Source organism: Mobula birostris, chromosome 4 (genome assembly GCF_030028105.1).
Source record: "Mobula birostris isolate sMobBir1 chromosome 4, sMobBir1.hap1, whole genome shotgun sequence".
In the NCBI taxonomy this organism is placed as follows: domain Eukaryota; kingdom Metazoa; phylum Chordata; class Chondrichthyes; order Myliobatiformes; family Myliobatidae; genus Mobula; species Mobula birostris.
In genome coordinates this window covers 13,795,659-13,818,693 of record NC_092373.1, presented here as the reverse complement: position 1 = coordinate 13,818,693, position 23,035 = coordinate 13,795,659, and the positions used below count along the sequence as shown (strand labels likewise).

Genomic DNA, 23,035 nt, shown 5'->3' with positions numbered 1-23,035 from the left:
ATTAGATAGTGTAGGGTACCATGGTCCCAAGACCTGCTCGTCTAACTCTAGTTGAATAGGTGCCCTCAAAAGCTCAAAGTAAATTTATTAGCACAGTGTGTATACAACGTAGAACCTTGAGATTCATTTGTAGGCACCCCAAAGAAAATAAATACATAGAATTCATGAAAAACCAGAGAGAATCCCTGAAAATGAGTCTAAAGATTGTTTAGTTACTTGCTGAGACAACTGAAGCCATCCATCCCATTTGTAGGGCAACAAATGTTTCTGAACCTGGTGGTGTGGGACACAAGACTCCCACAACTCTAGCCCAATAGTAGGAGGAGGGAAGGGGAGGGGGAGGGAGATGGGTCAAGCGCAGGCAGCCAGGACGGGCTCAGGTGGGGGATCTCGGCTTGTACAAAGTAGTGGAGCTGAACACCGGTTTGTTTTCTGCTCTCGGGCCTCAACACTTCAATCTGGCTTAAAGCCTGGCCCAGCATTCTCTCTTCCGGCAATGGCCGAACTTCATCCACTTCAAGCTGCCATACCTACATTCCTGAGAATCAAGTTGACCGAATCCTTCAGGAAGTCGTAAAATTGCTACTTCATTTACATTGTTCAAAAGCCCGTTTCTTAAAGGGAAATTACAGCTGCGTATTGCAAGCGATTGTAGTTACAAGTATATCTAGTAGAATATAGTAAGGCCGGGCAAGGCAAGTCTATTTGTACAGCACTTTTCAAACAAGGCAGTTCAAAGTACTTTACGTGAAACAAAATATAAAAATCAACATCAAATTTCAGACAATATAAAGAGAATAAAATCGCATATAAAGACAAAGGAATACAAGTTACAGCGCAGGAGATTCTAATTAAAAGGTACAGCAGAAGGAAAAGTTTTAAGCCTTGATTAAAGGAGCTTAAAAGTTGGGGCAGACTTCAGATCATCTGGAAGGTTGTTCCAGATATGTGGAGTATAGTAACTAAAAGCTGCTTCACCATGTTTAGTTTTGACCCTGGAAGCGGTAAGCAGACCCACCCCAGAAGACCTGAGAGCTCAGGAAGGTTCATAATTCAGGAAGAGATCAAAGATGTACTTTGGCCCTAGACCATTCAATGCTTTATAAACCAGTAGTAATATCAGAAAGCCAGCGTAGTGATCTGAGAAATGGAGTGATGTGTTCTACTTTCTTGGTCTTAGTGAGGATTCAAGCTGCAGCTCTCTGAAGGATTTTTTTAGAAACCTGTGAAAACACCATTGCAGTAGTCAAACGTACTAAAAATAAACGTATGGACGAGTTTTTCTAGATCTTGCTGAGACATTAACTCTTGCTATATTTTTAAGATGGTAGTAGGCAGACTTTGTAACTGTCTTAATGTGGCAGTTAAAATTTAAGTCGCAGTCCATCACAATGCGAAGGTTTCTGACTTGGTTTATGGACTGTAACAACTGGGATTCTAAGTAAGCACTGACTTTTAATTTTTTTTTTTGGCACCAAAAGCAATTATTTCAGATTTCTCTTTGTTTAACTGTAGGAAATGTTGGCACATCCAATCAGTGATTTGTTCAATTCAGTCTTTTAATGATTGTATGAGATCATAACCACTTAATAACACTGTTATATAAACCTGAGTGTCATCTGCGAAATTATGGTCAGATATTTTGTTGCTTACCATGATTTGAGCAAGAGCGAACGTGTATATGTTAAATAGAAAAGGCCTGGTATGGACCCTTGAGGGACTCCACATTATCATTTTTGTTTGGTCAGATACGTAGCTACCAATCAATACAAAATAGTCCCTGTCCTGTAAATACAATTTATACCACTTTAGGTCTGTACCAGAAAGTCCCTCTCAGTTTCCCAGTCTGTCCAGTAATATGTCATGATCAAATGTGTCAAAAGCAGCAGTGAGATCCAGTAGAATCAAAACTAAATTTTACTATCATCGGCCTTGAGGATCTGTACTCCCATTCTGGGTGCTCTGAATGAGACTTACTAAATTACAAGCAACTTTGAGTGCAGTACAAAAAAAAAATCTGTCCCAATGATCTGGGTTGGAGTTAAATTCAAGCCCCTTCCTGGTGAGATACAAGTCACATTAAACAAACCACACCACCCCAAACATCCACATATGCTTTCAACTGTCATTAGAAACATTATATAAAACACAGCAGATAACAGGGAAGGTGAAAATTCACAGAAAGGAAAAGATAAAAATGATAACTACAGGACTTTGGTCTTATTGATTACGTCTCAGCTAGGTTAAATTTGCAGTTTGTTCTTGACATCCTGACACTAATTTCGAGAGCAATACCTTCATCTCCAAGTATCTTGAATTTGTCATCTTCTTCGAAAGCTCTTCCCTCAGCTCCTCATCCAGGAACACATCCCGAGTAATCGTTTCAAAGAGGTACTCCAGGTCAGCACTGGTCTCTGGTTTAAGTTCCTTGTTGACGAAAGTGGACGAACTTGGATTTCTACGATTGGGAAAAGGACCGTTACGACCAGAGAGAAATAAGAGAGTTATAAACTGGCCATAGACAGCAACAGGGTAAATAATCAGTTAATCTTTACTCATAATAAAATTTAAAATAATTTGCAGTTCCATGATGAAGCATTGGCTGGTCGGCAGAAAACAGAGAGTGGGAATAAAGGGATCCTATTTTGGCTGTCTGCCGGTTACCAGTGGAGTTCCACAGGGGTCGGTGCTGGGACTGTAACTTTTTACGATGTACGTCAGTGATTTGGACTATGGTATTAAGGGACCTGTGACTAAATTTGATGATGATACAAAGATAGCTGGAGGAGCGGGTAGTGCTGAGGAAACAAAAGCCTGCAGAGAGACTTAGATAGTTTAGGGGAATGGGCAAAGAAGTGGCAAATGAAAAACAATATTGGAAAGTGTATGGTCATGCACTTTGGTGGAAGAAATAAATGGGCAGACTATTATTTAGATGGGGAGTCCTTGTCAAGATACTCTAAATGTTAACCTGCAGGTTGAGTCGGTTGTGAAGAAGGCAAATGCAATGTTGGTATTCATTTCTAGAGGTATAGAATATAGGAGCCGGGATGTGATGTTGAGGCTCTATAAGGCACTCGTGAGACTACACTTGGAATATTGTGTGCAGTTTTGGGCTCCTTATTTTAGAAAGGGTATACTGACATTGGAGAGGGTTCAGAGAAGATTCACAAGAATTATTCCAGGAATGAAAGGGTTACCGTATGAGGAACGTCTGGCAGCTCTTGGGCTGTATTCCCTGGAGTTCAGGAGAATGAGGGGGGGGGAATCTCATAGAAATATTCCTAATGCTAAAAGGCCTGAATAGATTAGATATGGCAAAGTTATTTCCCATAGTAGGGGATTCTAGGACAAGAGGGCACAACTTCAGGATTGAAGGACATCCTTTTAGAACCAAGATGCAGAGAAATTACTTTATTCAGAGGGTGGTAAATCTGTGGAATTTGTTGCCACAAGCAGCTGTGGAGGCCAAGTCATAGGGTGTATTTAAGGCAGAGATAGATAGGTTCTTGATTAGCCAGGGCATCAAAGGGTATGGGGTGAAAGCAGGAGAGTGGGGATGGCAGGATGATGTGGATCAGCCCATGATTGAATGGCAGAGCAGACTCAATGGGCAGAATGGCCTACTTCTGCTCCTAAATCTTATGGTCTTATGATCTCAGGGTACTGAGCTGGACAGTAATATGGCGGTTAGTGCAACTGCTTTACAGCACCAGCAAAGCCTGATCAGGGTTCAATTCCTGCTGCTAGAAGTTCGCTCCTTGAGTGCGTGGGTTTCCTCTCACATTCCAAATACGTACAGGTTAGGGTTAGGGTTCGTGGCTTGTGGGTATGCTATACTGGCGTCTGAGGCGTGGCTACACTTGCTGACTGCCCCCAGCATGTCCTCGGACCGTGATGGTCATTACTGCAAATGACACATTTCACCATGTGTTTCAATGTACAAACAAAGCTAATCTCTTCGTCTTTTATCTTAAAGGAAGCACAGCTGCCAACGTGCTAACAACAAGAATGAAGAGGTAATTACTTCAGATGAGTAGGGATAATTATTTGCCACGACCTACCATATCTTTGAAATTAAACTATGTGTCTCGAGCTTAACATCTCAGCCAGCGTGAATGCCTCCCAGCTGGGATTAGAATAAATCTGTGGTACTTTCCAACACAGTGATGAGTACTCTTCGAAGTCCTTTGTATTAACATTTCAGAGCACCTGTCCTGGGACCAGCAACATAAGTTTAATCACAAACGACACATGACAGCACCTCTACTTGTTTTGAAGGTTGTGTAGATTCACCAAAAATTTTTGACAAACTTCTACAGATGCATAGTGGAGACTATCATAACAGGTTGCATCACAGCCTGATTTGGAAACACCAATGCCCAGGAATGGAAAAGACTATAGAAAGTGGTGGATGCAGCCGAGTCCATCACAGGCAAAGCCCTCTCCACCACTGAGTACAGTTACAAGGAGCACTGCCAACAAGAAAGCAGCATTTAAGGAGCTCCCACCATCCAGGCCATCCCACTCTTGCTACACCATCTAGCAGGAGGTATAGGAGCCTTAAGTCCCACACCACCATGTTCAGCAACAGTTATTACCCTCCAACCCTATTTCAGCTGAGGTTGGGTAAAGCTGGAACCAGAGCAATGTTTAAGGAGAGCAAGGGAAAATTCTTCACTCAAGAGGGTGGTGAGAATGTAGAACGAGTTGCCAGAGGAAATGGTGGATGTGGGTCCAATTTCAAGAGAAATTTGGATAAATACATGGATAGGAGGGGTAGGGAGGGCTATAGTCCGTGGGTGCAGGTCGATGGGACTAAGCAGAATAATAGGTCAGAGCAAACTGCATTCCTGGCAACACACTTGTGTCAGTGCTCGGTCATCGTTACAGCATTAGTCTGACAGTAGTTTCTGCAGTATAAGTTAGGTCATTTCTAACAGATTCCAACACAACACAAGCTGTTTTGCAAGGGGGAAGGGGGAGGCAGAGGGGGCAGGATATTCAGAAAATACTGAAATGAATTAGGCACATGTGAGAGTTTGAGCAAACAGTCAAGATGGGAAAGAGAAATGGGACTTCAAAATCAAAGTTCCAGTAAATTTATTATCAAAGTACAAATATATACTGAGATATGTTTTCTTCCGGACATGCTCAGTAAATCCAAGAACCACTGAATCAAAGAAAGACTACAGCCAACAGGGCAGACAACCAGCGTACAAAAGACAACACGCTGCAAATACAAAAGTGAAAATTATAATAATTAATAAATAAGCAATAAATTTTGAGAACTTGAGATGAAGAGTCCTTGAAAGTGACTTCATAGGTTGTGATGAGTCAAGTGAAGTTGAGTGGTGTTTTCCCTTTTGGTTCAAAAGCCTGATGGTTGAGGGGAATTGTTGTTCCTGAACTTGGTGGTGTGAGTCCTGAGGCTCCTGTACTTCTTCCTGATGGCAGCAGCCAGAAGAGAGCATGTCCTGGGTAGTGGGGATCCCGAATGATGGATGTTTTCCTGTGACAGCATTGTGTGGATGGGCTCAATGGTGTGGAGGGCTTTAACCCTAATGGACTGAGCTATAACCACTACTTTTTACAAGATTTTCCATTCAAGGGCAATGGTGATTCCATACCAGGCTGTGGTGCAACCAGTCAGATATTCTCCACCCCATATCTATAGAAGCTTGTCAAAATATTAGATGTCACACCGAATCTTTGCAATCTGCTAAGGGCTATTTAGTCAGTTTATTATCAAAGTATATACATGTCACCATATACTACCCTGAGATTCATTTTCTTGTGGGCATTTATAAGGAAAATAAAGAAATACAACAGAATTTTTGAAAAACTATACATAAATGACTGACAAATAACCAACGTACAAAAGAAAATAAGTTGTGCAAATTAAAAAAAAATGAATAATACTGAGAACATGAGTTGTAGAGTCCTTGACAGTGAGCCCATAGGCTGTGGAATCAGTTCATTGTTGAGGTGGGTGAAGTTATCCACTCTGATTCAGGAGCCTGATGTTTGAAGGGTAATAACTTTTTCTGAACTTGGTGGTGTAGGACCTAAGGCTCCTGTATCTCCTTCCCTATGGTAGTAGCAAGAGCCTGAATGGTGGAGGTCCTATTCTGGAGATACAGATGGAGATTGAGGGAGGTGGTAGTTGGGGGTAATGTAATTGGGGGAAATGTACATCATGCACAACCACCAACATTGAGCTGAGGTTTCACTTAAGAGGCTGGTCCGACATGATGACATGATTTTTAGCACACTTTCATGTTTAGGTTTTGGGGTTTAATAAAATGGGTTATGGGTTTCATTAAACATAAAATGACTCACTTCATTTTATTTGCAAAAACCTACTTTGTGACCCCAATGCTCGAGGACAATTCCAAAGTTATTGAACATGTCAGCCAACAACGTCGCTTTGAAACTACTGGAATTATGGGAGTAAAATTTGTTTCTTGTTTGGTACAAGCCAAGGTGCAATTCACTCTGCGAGAAATCACCGCCAAGGACACCAAATTCTACTACATTGTAGCATTGCTCAGCAATTGCACAACTGAGAATAGTGATTCTGCTTGAACACCCGCCTGTGTACGATAAATACCCGTCGCCGAAAACTCAACTTTTACAGACTTTCAGACTATCAGAGTCTGAACACACCAAGCAGTTGTTCTCCTTGCTTGCCCTCGACAATGTTAGGCCTTCAGAGCTAACGGACCATCTGCTGTCTCTCCTGGGATATTTCTTTTATTGCTAAAGAAATCTTTACGCAGCAAATGCCTGATCAAGTTCACATAGCCGTCGTTAATGCACTCATGAAGGACTATAGGGAGCTTGCTAAATTGGCTGCTCGTCTATTCTCAGCCAGGCAGAGATGCACAATTCCTTCTCTTTTCCTGGCCTCAATAAGACCGGTCAGCAAGGCCCCTAACACAAGAATGCCCGCAGCTGCGATAGAGATAAGGCCAAGTCTTTATTTTTACCATGCTCATTTTGGTATGAATGCAACTTTGACAGTGCCACCACATCAAGACATCAGAGGTGTGTTATCACTATGGGTTCCAGCTGCCAGGGTCGTCTACTGTTCATAACCAGCACCCTTTCAGGGCAACCCTTCTTGTGTGACACAGGTGCTCAAGTGAGGGTGTTACCAACATCGCCTATTGATGAGAAGGCACAGTGACAATGCCAACATCAGCAGGATCCAGATGTATGGGACAGGTGACACTCTGCTTTAGTCAGCAACATTACGCATAGGACTTCTTTCAGGCTAGAGCGGCTACACTTCTGCTTGGTGCAGATTTCCTGTGTGCTCGAGGACTGTTAGTCAATCTTAAGAATTGCCGGTTTGTGGATGCCAAGGAATTTTGGGTCGTTACCCTGCTCTCCCAGTAAGTTCCCCACAATGACTCTGTCCAGCACATGCACCATCATGTGAGTTTACTTGCCTGCTAGACCTCACAAAGCCCACATTCTCCACTAGAGTCACAAAACATTGGGCTGAGTACCATATTTCTTCAACTGGCCTGTGCCCGTAGACTGGACCCAGAAAAGCTGGCAGCTGCAAAGGCTGAATCTGCCAATATGGAAAGACTTGGCACTGTACACTGGTCGAACAGCCCCTGGGCTTCACCCCTCCATGTGGTCCCCAAGTCCAATGGTAGTTGTCACCCTTGTGGTGATTACCTATGCCTTAATGAGGCAACCACCTCCAACCACCACGGTCCCACACATCCAAGACTTTTCAACTTGTTTGGCCAGAAAGTTCATCTTTCCCCCAAAATTCATCAAGTTAGGGACTACCATCAGGTGCTTGTGTGCCCCCATTTGGCCCTTTTGAGTTTCTACGCATGCTGTTTAGACTGGAAAATGCAGCACAGACTTTCCACTGGCTGATGGACTCTGTATTAAAAGACGTCTTTTTGTTTACCTGGATGAAATACTTGTCACTAATGCATCCAAATCCGAACACGTAACACATCTCTACACATTTTGAGCGTTTAAACCAACATAGGTTGATTACTAACCCTGATAAATGCTAGTTTGGGTTATCAACCATTGGTTTTATCAGCCATCACATCTCTGCAGAAGGTGAGGAACCCCTCCCATCAAAAGTAGCAACTAGAATGTACTTCCCACACCATGCACTACAGAAAAACTATAGGAGTTTTTAGGTACGGCAAATTTCTATCACTGCTTCATTCCCGAGCTGCTGAACAAGCTCCCCCTGTATAGTGTGTTTGAAGGCAATACCCCTAATCAAATGCTTGACTGGTCAACGCACATCACCAGATACTAAACAAACCCTTTCTAACACAACCTTACCAGCGCATCCGCTCCCCAACACACACACAGCCATTCTTACTGATGCGTCTGACCATATTATGGATGCTGTGAATGAACAGTTTATTTGGAGGTGTGTGGCAGTCGTTCACCTTCTTCACCCGACAGCTCTATCCCCTGAAAGGAGGTACAGCACTTTTGACCGTGGCTCCTGGGTTTCTATCTGGCTGTCCGCCACTTACACTTTCTTCTGGAGGGTCATCAATTGACAGTGTTTGTTGACCACATGTCCCTCGTGTACACAATGGCCAAAATATCAGACCCTTGGTCTGCATGGCAGAAAGCCACTTGGTGTGTGTGTGTGTGTGTGTGTGTGTGTGTGTGTGTGTGTGTGTGTGTGTGTGTGTGTGTATGTGTGTGTGTATATATGCAACATATCAAGGGAAAAATAATGCCATGGCTGATTGCTTCTCACGGCCAGCCGTTGAGACCATACACATAGGGGGTGACTATGCCGGTATGGCAGCCGACCAAACTACTGACCCAGAGGTCCAGGCTTATTGAACAGCAGTCACAGGCCTACGGTTGGCTGACAATAAGTTCGGGAGATAGAACCGTAGAAACTACAGCACAGAAACAGGCCCTTTGGCCCTTCTTGGCTGTGCCGAACCATTTTCTGCCTAGTCCCACTGACCTGCACACGGACCATATCCCTCCATACACCTCCCATCCATGTATGTGTCCAATTTATTCTTAAATGTTAAAAAAGAACCCGCAGTTACCACCTCGTCTGGCAGCTCATTCCATACTCCCACCACTCTCTGTGTGAAGAAGCCCCCCCTAATGTGGCTTCTCTCCTGTGCGATGTCTCAACCGGTCGCCCTCGCCCCATCGTGCCCGCAAACTGGAGGCGGGACTGTTTTCGACACTATATGTGGCGTCTCACATCTGGGCTGGAAGGCCTCAGAGAAACTGGCTGCACTAAAGTTTGTTTGGCACGGCCTCAGAAAGTATGTGCGTGATTGGACTGCAGCCAGAGTGGAGTGCCAGCAGGCAAAAATTAACCGTCATTTTCAGGCACCATTTGCACATTTGACATTCCCGAGAGACGGTTTAACCATGGCAATGTCAACCGTGTTGGTCCTCTTAACCCCTTCCCAGGGTTTCATTCACGTCCTTACGATGGTGGACCATACCCCAGGTGGTCAGAGGTCATCCCTCTAGCATTGGCGATGGCTGCAGATGTGGCTCAGTCATTTATCAGCACCTGGGTTGCTCGGTTTGGCATCCCATCTGATATTTCCTCTGACTGCAGGTCCCAATTCACATCAGACCTCTGGGGTGCTGCGGCCCAGAATCTCAGCATTAGGCTACATCACACCAAGGTCCAAATGGCCTATGAGAGCAGTTTTACCGCTCCTTAAAGGCTGCTCTGAGAGCTTCCCTGACCAATGACTGTTGGCATCATTGTCTCCCATGGGTCCTGCTGGGGCTGAGAATTTGTCCAAAGGAGGACCTGCAGTTGTCCCAAGCTGGGCAGTTCATCTAAGGGAGGGAAGGGGGGATGCCAGTTTTACTGAATTCTGGGGAACTTGTGTAGGGTAATGTAATTGGGAGAAATGTACATAATTCACAACCACCGACATTGAGTTCGGGTTTCACTTAAGAGCCTAGTCTGACGTGATGACATTAGCACGTGAAGATTTTTAACGTGCTTTTGTGTTTAGGCTTTTGGTATTCAATAAAATGTGACACAGGTTTGGTTAAACATAAAATGCCTCACTTTGTTTTATTTGCGAAAACCTACAGAGACAACAGTGTTTAGATTGCAAACAGGATTGTTGCTTTCGCCATGACTGCTCTGAACTCATGCCCTCTAGAAACTGGCACGAGGCCATCCAATGGAACAGAACACAAGTGATTCCATGTTTAATACAAGGTTATTTCAGAACAGCAGTTCACAACCAATTTGCCACGGTCAGCAGCTCCTGTACTTCTCAACTGTTCAAGTGCACAGCCTGCAATCAAGTTCTGCGCCACGCAGCCAATGAGGAAAATATTTACATTCTCGGACAGTAATACAACTTAATATTCTACAATACTTCTCATTACGTATGGTCAAATTTCTACAAAGCATACTTTATAAAGCAGTGAATGGACTATTCAAAAATCGGGGTTGACGCTCATATTATCACCCTTCAAAGATCAGCTTCTTGAACCAGAGGGGATAACTTCATTCATCCCCATCTCTGAACTATGGACTTACTTTCAAGGACTCTTCATTTCATGACCTTATTGCTTATCAAAATCAGGTTTACTATCACCAGCAAGTGACATGACATTTGTTACCTTAGCAGCAGCAGTTCAATGCAATACATAAAATAGAAGAGAAAAAATAATAAATAGAATAAAAATAATAATTACAGTATATGTATATTGAATAGATTAAAAATCATGCAAAAAACAGAAATACTGTATATTAAAAAAAGTGAGGTAGTGTCCAAAGGTTCGATGTCCATTTAGGAATTGGATGGCAGAGGGGAAGAAGCTGTTCCTGAATCACTGAGTGTGTGGCTTCAGGCTTCTGTACCTCCTTCCTGATGGTAACAGTGAGAAAAGGGCATGCCCTGGGTGCTGGAGGTCCTGAATAATGGACGCTGCCTTTCTGAGACACTGCTCCTTGAAGATATCCTGGGTACTTTCTAGGCTAGTACCCAAGATGGAGCTGAGTAGACTTACAACCCTCTGCAGCAGCGCCCCCCATACCAGACAGTGATGCAGCCTGTCAGAATGCTCTCCATGGTACATCTATAGAAGTTTTTGAGTGTATTTGTTGACATACCAAATCTCTTCAAACTCCTAATGAAGTATAGCCGCTGCCTTGTCTTCTTTATAACTATATCGATATGTTGGGACCAGGTTTGATCCTTATTTAATTATTATTCTTTTTTCTCTTCTGTATTGTCAGTTTATTGTCTTTTGCACATTGGTTGTTTGTCCACACTGTCGGGTGTATTATATGATTCTACTGTGATGCTTGGATTTACTGTGAATGCCCGCAAGAAAATGAATCCTCAGGATAGTATATGGTGACATACATGTACTTTGATAATAAATTTACTTTGAATTTTCATTACACTATGACAATTCCGTTATTCATTGACTTTATTTTAAGTTACAACACTCTTTCACCCAGTGATTCCAAGCCACCCAATTATACCCACATGACCAATGAACCTGCCAACCCGTACGTCTTTGGAATGTGGAAGAAAACTGAAGCACCCAGAGGAAACTCATGCAGTCATAGGAAGAATGTTCAAACTCCTTAAAGACTGTTGGGGCTGGGATAGTGTTACACTATCTACTACATTACTGTGCTGCCCCCTGAATTTATTTATTTTTAGTTAAGACGATATTTGTTCTACTTCTGATAAGTTAACGAACATCACAGCTCCATTCTAACAAAGTACAGGGCGGTTGAGGGGAGTAAAACTTGCGTGTTACTTCAATCAGCATGACGTCCAGGCATCACCAAAGTGCTGACTGGGCCACAGGTTGAGAAATAATGCCTTTAAAAATAAATCATTTAGATTAAGATCCAATCGAGTTACCTCCAGTTCATGCTCGAGTCGGCGGAGAGTGACGAGCGCTGGTCTTTGTAGTCACTGCGTGTCTGGACTGAGTTCAGTAGTCGGGTGATGTGCTCCTCTCGTTTTTCATCCATATGCACTACAGCCCTCTAAAAGGAGGGAAAAAATGTTGTGCATGAATTCATTTCATTCAAGATATCATAGCTTAAGTATTAATTAAAAGATCATAACTATTGAATTAAAAATAAGGTCCACGAGTTGTGGAAGGTTATAAATCGAAGTCAATAACTGTTTCGTCCCACAGATGTCTCCTGTGGAATAAAGAACCGACCTTTCAGGCCGAGACCCTTCATCAGGACACGATGAACAGTCTCAGCCCAAAACATCAACCCTCTAATCCTTTCCATAGATGCTGCCTGACCTGTTGAGATCTCCAGCATTTTGCATGTATTACTCTGGATTTCCAGCATCTGTCAATTTTTCATGTTTAAGAGCTCTTCCCTGATGTCCCTCTCAAACCTTTTCCTATATCAAATTCCTAAAATCCACCATTTCAGGTTTAGGGAATAATTAAATGATCAATTTACCAAGTTACTGAAACACCAGCAAAGGATTCATTAGGTCCAATAGGACAATGTAATCCAAGAATCTTATTAAAAAGAATAAACACAAGAGGTGAAGCAGAAGTTGGAAGTTTTTCTTTCTGTTTTGACCCTCTGTTCCTTCAACCTAGTGAAGTACCTACCGGTGAGAACATGTACAACAACCACCCTATTGTCCACTATTTAATCTCCTCAACAGAGAGAAACACACACAAAATGCTGGAGGAATTCAGAGGGGTCAGGCAGCATCTGTGGCAATGAATATAGAGCCGTTTGTGGCAATGAATTCCACAGATTCTCCACACAGTGGCTAAAGAAATTCCTCCTCATCTCTTTCTAAAGGAGCGCTCATCGATGCCAAGCATTCTGGGTATGCTATGTGACGATACTTGCAGGCAGCCCCGAGCAGACTTTCTGGTGTGTTAGTTGATAATGCAAAAAAACACATTTCACTGTACGTTCAAATGTACACTGATGAATAAGCTTGAATCTTGGGGAAAGATCTACTTCTTATTTTTCAGCAACATCCAGTTTCAAACTAAAACTGAGTGGGGAAAAAAGGTTAAGATTCCAGAAAAAAATTCAGAATGCCTACCATAAATACGTGCTCATAATGAGCAAAATGTTTGCAAATCACAGTTGCACAAAAACGAATGGCTGAATTATCTAAGTATTGTTATTTGAAAGTCACCTGCTACTTGATCAAATTTCAAAATCTGCTGCCTCAAGCATCTAAAATATTACATTAATTCTCTTGTGTAGTAGAACTGTCATTGTAATCTTCATGTATCATATCATATGATGTAGGTAAATCCTTGCCACTTGTGGCAAATTTTTCTACATAAGAGGTTTGCCATTGCCTTCTTCTGGGCAGTGTTTTTACAAGACAGGTGACCCCAGACATTACCAATACTCTTCAGAGACTGCCTGCCTGGTGTCAGTGGTCGCATAACCAGGACTTGTGGTATGTACCAGGTACTCATACGACTATCCACCACCTGCTCCTATGGCTTCCCATGACCCTGGTTGGGGGCTAAGCAGGTGCTACATCTTGCCCAAGGGTGGCCTGCAGGCCAGCGGAGGGAAGAAACACCTTAAACTTCCTTTAGTAGAGACTTATTTCGACCCGCCACCCAAGTAGAACTGTACTGGAGATCAATTACAGAACTAAAATATTTAAATAATATTCAGTAACAAAACTCTCTAAACTCACAATTAATTTCACTGATATTTACATTTATTTATTGGGAGGTGTAGGCCCTTCCAGCCATGCCTCTTAGCAATCCCCCAATTTAATCCTTGCCTAATCACATAATTAGAGCACAACAAGACACAGAAGATGTCCTGGTCATCCACTGCACCTAGTCCCATCTCCAGCCATCTCGACTCTGTCTCGCCACTGGATCCAGATGGGACTTGGGAAGAGAGAGTGAGGCTGACGCTGTGCAACTCTCCCTCAGTTAAATCCAAATCATGCGCTAGTCTCGACATCATCAATGGTGTCGAGGTCTTAATCAACGACGACAATAGACGAACAACAATCACAAAACAATTTCCAATGACCAATTAGCCTTTGGACTGTGGGAGGAACCTGTAGCATACGTATAAAATGCTGAAGGAACTTAGCAGGCCAGGCATCATCTACGGAAAAACATTTTGGCTGAAATCCTTCAGCCGGACAGGAAAAATAAAGGTGAGGAGTAGATTTAAAAGGTGGGAGAGGGGAGAGAGAAACATAAGGTGATAGGTGAAACGGGGAGGAGAAGGGATGAAGTAAAGAGCTGGGAAATTGATTGGTGAAAGGGGTACAGGGCTGGAGAAAGGGAAGTCTGATAGGAAAGGACAGAAGGCCATGGAAGAAAGAAAAGGGAGGAGCACCGGAGGGAGGCGATGGGCACGCAAGGAGATGAGGTGAGAGGGAAAAAGGGATGGGGAATGATGAAGGGGGGAGGGCGTGGCATTACCGAAGTTCAAGAAATTGATCTTCACGCCATCAGGTTGGAGGCAGAAACATGTTGTTCCTGAAACCAGAGTGTGGCCTCATTGCAACAGTAGAGGCCATAGACTGACATATCGGAATGAAAATGGAAAGTGGGATTAAAATGGGTGGCCACTGGGAGATCCTGCTTCTTCAGGCGGACGGAGCGTAGGTGCTTGGTGAAGTGATCTCCCAATCTATGTTGGGTCTCACTGATAAACAGAGGCCACACCAGGAGCACCGGACACAGTACACGACACTAACGGACTCACAGGTGAAGTGCCACCTCACCTGGAAGGACTGTTTGGGGCCCTGAATGGTGAGGCAGGAGGTGTAGGGGCAGATGTAGCATTTGTTCCGCTTGTAAGGATAAGTGCCAGGAAGGAGATCAGTGGGGTGGGACGAATGGACAAGGCAGTCTCATAGGGAGCAATCCCTGCAGGAAGCGGAAAGTGGGGCAGGAGGAAAGATGTGTCTGGTGGTCAAATCCCGTTGGAGATGGCAGAAGTTCCAAAGAATTATGTGCTGGACGCGGAGGCCGGTGGGGCATGAGGAATCCTATCCCTGGTAGGGTGGCAGGAGGCTGGGGTGAGAAAAAACATGCGTGAAATGGAAGAGATGCGGTTGAGGGGAATGTTGATGGTGGAGGAAGGGAAGAACCTTTCTTTGAAAAAGGAGGAAATCTCCTTTGTTCTGAAATGAAATGCCTCATCCTGAGAGCAGATGCAGGAATTGAGAGAAGGGGATGACGTCTTTACAAGGAACAGGGTGGGAAGAGGTATAATCCAGGTAGCAGTGAGACATCAGTAGGTAAACTGTCTCCAGAGATTGAGGCACTGAGTTTGAGAAAGGGGTGGGCGGTGTTGGAAATGGACCAGGTAAATTTGAGGGCAGAGAGGAAGCTGGAGGTAAAGTTGATGAAGTCAACGAGCTCCACATGTGTGCAGGAAGCAGCATCAATGTAGTCGTAGATGTAGCATCAAATCCTGTGTCTGGTGCTCCCGGTGTGCCCTCCTGTACACCGGTGAGACCCAAAGTACATTGGGAGACCGCTTCGCTGAGCACCTAGTCTCTGTCCACCAGAAGAAGCGGGTTCTCCTAATGGCCACATATTTTAATTCATTTCCCATTCCAACATGTCAGTCCACGGACTCCTCTACTGTTGTGATGAGGCCACATTCAGGTTGGAGGAACAACACCTTATATTCCATCTGGGTAGCCTCCAACCTGATGGCATGAACATCAATTTCTTGAACTTCCGGTAAAATGGCCCCCCCACTCCCTTCACCACTCCCCATCCCCCTTTCCCTCTCTCCCCTTATCTCCTTGCCTACCCATCGCCTCCCTCCGGTGGTCCTCCTCCCCCATTTTCTTTCTTCCACAGCCTTCTGTCCTCTCCTATCAACTTCCCTTTCTCTAGCCCTGAATCTCCTTCACCAACCAACTTCGCAGCTCTTTACTTCATCCCTTCCCCAATCACCTTGTGTTTCTCCCTCCCCCCCACCTTTTAAACCTACGCATCTTTGTCTCCACTCCTGCACCGAACAGTCTCAGCCCAAAACGTCGACTGTACTTTTTTCCCCACCAATGCTACCTGATCTGCTGAGTTCCTCCAGCATTTTGCGTGCGTTGCTTGGATTTCCAGCATCTGCAGATTTTCTTGTCTGCTCCCCATCATGGCTGATTTATTATCCCACTCAACCCCATCCTCCTGCCTTCTTGATGACTTTACCAATCAAGAACTAGCAATCTCCACTTCAAATGTCCTAATGATTTGTTGTCTGTGGCAATGAATTCCACTGATACACCACCCTCTGGCTACAGAAATTCCTCCACATCCCTGTTCTTGATGGACGTCCTTCTATTCTAAGGCAGCGCCCTCTGGTCCTAGACTCCCCCACTATGGGAAACATCCTCTCCACATCCACTCTATCTAGGTCCTTCAATATTTGATAGACTTCAGTGAGACACTCCCCCCACCCCCCAATCTTCTGAGCAGGTGATGATGCAAGCTTATTCAGTGAGTGCAGAAGCCCTGGGTCCAGTCTCAGACTATCCAGAGTCAATTACTCTTGGCTTGCAGAGTAGCTGAGGTGCAGCTTTTGACAACTGCATTCTCTCTAGGAGTAGGGAGAGCCAGGCCAGAGTTCCTGCTTCCGATGACTATACAGAACGGACAAGAGGCAGGCAACAATCATTCTCGACTCTGGTAGCAATCAAACATCCTGTGGATTCTGAGGCTATCTGTGGGAGGGAACTCAGCAAGTAGTATTCAATTGATATCAAGATGAAACCACTCTGCAATATCGTCCCACCCATGGAATGTGTGGGTTTAGTTGGGTACCCCCATTTCCTCTCACAGTCCAAAGGCATACCAGTTGTTGAGCTAATGGTCCGGTGATTCAGTTCAGGCTAGGGGTGAAATCGGGGATTACTAGGCAGAGTGGCTCAAAGGCCAGAAGAGCATATTCTGAGCTGAATTTCTAATTCAAAATATATTAGTATGGAGTTTGACAAACAGAAATCCAAGAGATTTGTTCTAAATCTCAGAAAAATTAAACACAATCGAATTACAGTGGGTATTCAGTTCCTGTATGACATCACTTGCTCTCACTGAAGCAAACATTCAGAAACAGGATTTTTGTCAGTTGTATGGTGCAATTTGCCTTAAATCAGCCAAACCAGTTCAAAAGATGAAAGTATTTTAAGTTCCCTACATCCAATGCATGTCTAGTTTCCATGACCCTTCACACTGGTGTGCAAAATCCAGCTATGGATGTTAACCATATCCACAAAACTAGCCACAACCCAAAACGTCGACTGCACCTCTTCCTAGAGATGCTGCCTGGCCTGCTGCGTTCACCAGCAACTTTGATGTGTGTTGCTTGAATTTCCAGCATCTGCAAAATTCCTCGTGTTGACAAGATTGGAGGATGCATTACCCTAGTCTGCAGGTGGCTTTCAAATAATTGAATTTACTTGGAGAACAACATGCGAGAGCTTTTACATTATCTTTCTGTTTACAGTCACAAATCAGATCAGAATCTGATCACTGACACGTCGTGAAACTTGTTGTTTTGCACTAGTAGTATGGTGCAATACACAAAAGTACTATCAATTTCACTAAGAAATGCATACGAACACAAGTAAAAAAATATAAGAAATAAGAAAAAAGTTGAATTAAATACACGTTATTATTTCAGAGGACCTGTCCTGGGCCCAGCATACAAGTGCAATTACAAAGAACCCATGGCAGTGCCGCTAATTCCTTAGGAGTTTGCGGAAATTCAGCACGACATCCAAAACTTTGCCAAACTTCTATGGAAGTGTAGTAGGATATATGGACTGTCCGCATCACAGGCTGGTATGGAAACACCAATCCTCTTGAACAGAAAATCATACAAAAAGTAGTGGATACAGTGCAGTCCTCCATAGGTAAAGCCTTCCCAACCATTGAGCACATCTTGCACGGAAGATAGTTGCTGGAAAGCAGCTTCCATCATCAGGGACTCTCACTACCCGGGACATGATCTCTTCTCACTGCTGCCATCAAGAAGGTGGTACACAGCTTCAGGACTCACTCCACCAGGTTCAGGAACAGTTTACTCTCAGGTTCTTATCAGGCTCTTGAAGGGGCTACCTTCATTTGCCCCATCATTGAAAGGCTCCCACAACCTACAGACTCATTTTCAAGTACTCTTCATCTCATGTTCTCGATATCTATTGCTAATTTATTTACATTTCTTCTTTTTATATTTGCAGCTTGTTGTCCTCTGCACGCTGGTTGAACACCCTACTTGGGCAGTCTTTCATTGATTCTTTTCTGGTTATTATTCTGTAGATTTATTGAGTATGCCCACAAGAAAATGAATCTCAAGGTTGTGTATAGCGACATATATGTACTTTGATAATAATTTTACTTTGAACCTTCAGTGCAAAAGGAAAGCAAAAATAATGAGGTAGCATTTATGGGTTTATTGTTTGTTTTCAGAAATCTCATGGTTCAGGGGAAGAAACTGCTCCTAAAATATTAAGTGTGCGTCTTCAGGTTCCTGTACCTCCTTCATGGTAGCAATGAGAAGAGGGCATGTCCTGGGTGATGCGGGTCTTTAATGATGGATGCCAATTTTTTGAGGCATCTTCTGAAAACACTTATTTGAAAACAACTCTGCACAAATACAATCAATAAAAGGTTCTTCCTAGATCTTAAATGTTGGATTCTGTATTTAAAATCGGATTATTCCACACTGAGGTATACAGCTTGGAAAACTTAATTTTAATTTTAAATCTAAATTCAGTTGCAATAATGCTGTCAGATTATCAGGGATATTTTCTTTCAATTTTAGAAATGCGCAAAAATATTCTCCTACAAGGAGGAATTTCTTCAGCCAGGGAATATTAAATCAGTGCAGCCCAAATAATTGTATGTGTTGCAGAGGTCGATGAGTACTGAAGAAAGGCCTCGTCCTGAAACATTAACTGTTTATTTCACTCTACAGATTCTGCCTGACCTGCTGAGTTCTTCCAGCATTTTGTGTTTCTTGCTCTAGATTTCCAGCATCTGTAGAATCTTTTGTATTGATGTGGTCTTGATTCCTTATTGGAAACATCCTTTCCACATCCACTCTATCTAAGCTTTTCAATATTCTATAGATTTCAATGAGATAACCCCCATCTATCTAAACTCCAGCAAATACAGTGCAGTCATCAAACACTCTTCTGTTAACCCTTTCGTTCTCAGAATCATTCCTGGAAACCAATTCCGGACCTTCTCCAATGCCAACAGATCCTTGCATAGAAACATAGAAGCATAATACAGGCTACGATATTGTGCTGACCATGTAACCTATACTAGAAGCTGCCCAGAATTTCCCTACCACACAGCCCTCTATTTTTCTAAGCTCCACGTACCTACCCAAGAGCCTATTCTATCCGCCTCTACCACCTTCACTGGCAGTGCATCCCACGCACCCACCTGTCATCCTCCTTGTACCTACTTGCAAGCATCCTTTCTTAGTTTCCAAAACTGCTCACAATACTCCAAGCGTGACCTGAAGAATGCCTGAAAAGCATTACATCCTTGCTTTTATATCCTAGTCCTCTCGAACCGAATGCTAACGTTGCATTTGCCTACCTTACAACTGACTCAACCTGCAAGTTAACCTTCATTGAATCCTGCATAAGGACTCCCAAGTCCCTTTGCACCTCTGATTTCTGGTTTTTCTCCCTGTTTAGAAAATAGTCTTTGCATTTATTTAAGTCCTTCTGCAGATGCTCTGGTTTCTCAACACCACCTGCCTCTCCACTACAATTCCAAACTATGTCTTCGTTGGATCTGTAGTAATCTCTCGCTAATTCACCGACAGTGTTTCCAACACAAGGAACCACTGGGTCACAGACACTTCTTGGGATCCTCCAGCTTGCAATTCCCACCATTGTCCTGCCATACTTACAGAGAACGTGGTCTGGGTTTTCTGCGGCTCAGCAACAGTTTCAACATAGACATTCAATTGGTATTCAATGCATTAGTGAGCTTAAAACACCAATAATCCAGTAATTTGTTCAGAAATCCCAAAGGCTCAGCAGTATTAGTTTTGCTCTACTATCTCTAGATCTCAGGTTGGGGGTGGTGAAGGTACATCTCTACCAAAGGAGGTGCAAGGTGCTCCTTCCCTCCACTAGCCTAAAGGTCACCCTTGGGCAAGGTATAGCACCAACTTAACCCCCCCCCAATCAGGGTCAAGTGAAGTAACGGAAGCAGGTAGTTGACAGTCATATGAGCATGCTGGTGCATACCACAAGTCCTGGTTATGCGACCACTGACACCAGGCAGGCAATCTCTGAAGAGCTGGGGTCACCCGTCTTGTAAAGACAGTGCCCAGAAGAAGGCAACGGCAAACAACTTTGGTAGAGAAATTTGCCAAGAACAATCATGGTCATGGAAAGACCATGATCACCCACGTCAATGCGACAAGGCGCATAATGATGATGATGATGTCTAGGTCTGAGAGGTTGGCTGTGTATTACAGTGTGGGGTTGGAGACAATTGAGGTGTGGTCTTTCATTACAATTTGGGGTTAGAGTCAGGTGAGGTGTGGTCTTTCACTGATTTTATTGTTTCTTGTATCTACTGTTTAGATACAAGAAAATGAATACCATGATGACATAAACTGTATGTACTTTCACCTATTTTCTATGTTTCTATGTTTCTATGATAATAAATTTACTTTGAACAAGCTAGAACTTACCCAGTTTCTTTCCTATGCACCTTTCAAATACACATCACTAAAAAATAGTACCACATAGTGTGCAAGAATAAAGCCCAATAAGAGCGGAACTTGAGCAACACACATAAAATGCTGGAGGAACTCAGCAGGCCAGACAGCATCTATGGAAAAGAGTGCAGTCGATGTTTTGGGCCAAGACTCTTCAGCAGGTCTGTCCTCTTTTCCAACAATGCTGCCTACTAGCCTGCTAGGTTCCTCCAGCATTTTGTGTGTTCTGCTTGGATTTCCAGCATCTGCAGATTTTCTCTTGTTTAAGAGTGAAACCTGACCCAGAATCTTCTTCATTATGATCTTTAACTTTAGTGTTCACCTGCACTGCACTTTCCCTACTTTGTTCTGCATTCTGTAATTGTTTTACCTTACAATATCGCAGTGTATTGTGTATGAATAGAACACAAGGCAAGCTTTTCATTGTATCTCGGTACGGGTGCAAATAATAAACAGTAAGATCCCATGGTTCAGAAAATCTTCAAGTCTTGCAGAGGCTAAAAGTCTCTAGATTATCAGTTTCACTGTAAGTTCTCAGAGCTTGACCATCCCAGTTCACCCCTCAGTCCCTACCACACACCTCACCTCCGCCAATGATTCCCCTCCCCTATATCCCCGCTGCCCCTCACCTCCTTTCGCTCCATCTCCTTGCTCTTCTGGCCCTGCCGCTTCGCGTACCACAGCCCGATGTCTTTGCCCTTCAGATGGCCCGGGTGCCGGCCGCGACCACCACCACCACCACCTCCTCCGCCTCCCCTCGAGCTGTTGTCCCATCCTCCGGCGGCCGAAGAGCCGCCACCGGCCCGCCAGTCCCTGTGGACACCCGAACTCATGGCTCTACTATCCGGAACCGTTTGCTGACCAACACCGACCGGCGCCGCCCGATGGCGTCACAGGCTGCCGTCCACCGCTGATTACGTCACAGACAGTCCCGCCCCAGCCGCCTGACGTCACCAACACTGAGGAACTTCCCAGTTCAGACCAGCTGATGTGGAACTTAACAACGATTGCGGCACAGAGCAGTAGGGGATGTCGGACACAACAGTCCCATCACAAACCAGTAGCGGGTGTAAAAAATAACAATAAATCCTTCACGGACCAGCAGGTGCTGCTGGATATGACAGCCCCAACACAAACCTGCGCTGAGCATCAGGGGATGTGGGATATAACAGTCCCAATCCGGGCCATTAAGGATTGTAGAATATAACAACAATCCCAGCAGATACCATCAGGCTTCAGAATAGAAGGCAGACATCCCACCTCTCCTGGAAGTTCTCGGAGTCTCCTGCATATTAATAGTGGCTCCCTGATGCCCGCAAATTATATGCAATATCACGGAAATCAAATTTTTTGAGAACGAGCGAGAGAGAAAAAGCAAGAGAGAGCACGAGAGCGACCATGAAAGAGAGGGAGAAAGAGAGCACGCGCACCATGGCAGAGTGTTCCAAAAAAAAAGAAAATATAAAACGTATGTCACCCCAGACTACCCTAAAGTGTACCCCTGCCTAATAGGGGTCAAAATAATGACCTATGTAGTGTTGCTTGCTGTGCTGTTTGCAACAGTGACTTTTCTATTGCCCATGGTGGGTTAAGACTGTAAAAGACAACTTCTTCTTCTTCTATTTCCGGCTGTTTAGACACATCTAGATGTATTACAGCCCTCCGCAGGATGTACAATTAATTGTAGAACTTCAAGGAACTCAAATTCTCGAACACAACCTAGTCTCAGGTATAAACTGAATAATAGACTCTTCAATCAGATGTTGATTCTCTTGTTGGCCAAACAAAGATTTAATAGAAAACCAAAATAAATTTAAGCCAGATAGCCTCTTGACCAACATGCTTCTTTCAATTTTGTATCGATTACAGCTCAGCAAAACATGGACTGTTTCTGGACTACCACAGTCACATAATCCAGTGGGATGTTTTCCTATTATCTTTAAATAATAATTTAGCCCACAATGCCCCAACCTAGGTCTTGTAAATTTCACCATATCTCTACGACTTAAAAGGTAACAGTCTGAGACCTTTGTAACTAGTGGCTGACTAGAAGAATAATGGCTGCCCTTTAATTCATTTTTCCAATCCTCCTGCCACTTCTTCTCTATGCCTTTTTTAATCCTACTTCTCAATTCTGCTCTGCCTAGGGGAACTCTAATTTCTACTTGCCTGCTCTGTAAGGAAGACTTTGCAATGCCATCCACAATTTCATTTCCCTCCAACCCAGCATGCCCAGGTATCCATGACAATCTAACTGCACAACCCATCTTCCCTACTCTAAACAACACTAAGAGAATC

At 43.8% G+C, this 23,035-nt stretch overlaps 1 protein-coding gene across 1 annotated transcript in view; it reads right to left on the bottom strand.

Annotated features, from left to right (window-relative positions):
- dhx36 (DEAH (Asp-Glu-Ala-His) box polypeptide 36) overlaps positions 1-21,612 on the bottom strand; it is a 132,091-nt gene extending 110,479 nt beyond the window's left edge. Inside the window, exons 1-3 of the mRNA XM_072256930.1 lie at positions 21,367-21,612; positions 11,904-12,031; positions 2,296-2,458 (exon numbers count right to left, since the gene is read on the bottom strand). Coding sequence (XP_072113031.1) covers positions 2,296-2,458; positions 11,904-12,031; positions 21,367-21,570 — 495 coding nt within the window. The 5' untranslated portion in view covers positions 21,571-21,612. The remainder of the gene's footprint in view (positions 1-2,295; positions 2,459-11,903; positions 12,032-21,366) is intronic.
- Between the last annotated feature and the right edge of the window lie 1,423 nt (positions 21,613-23,035).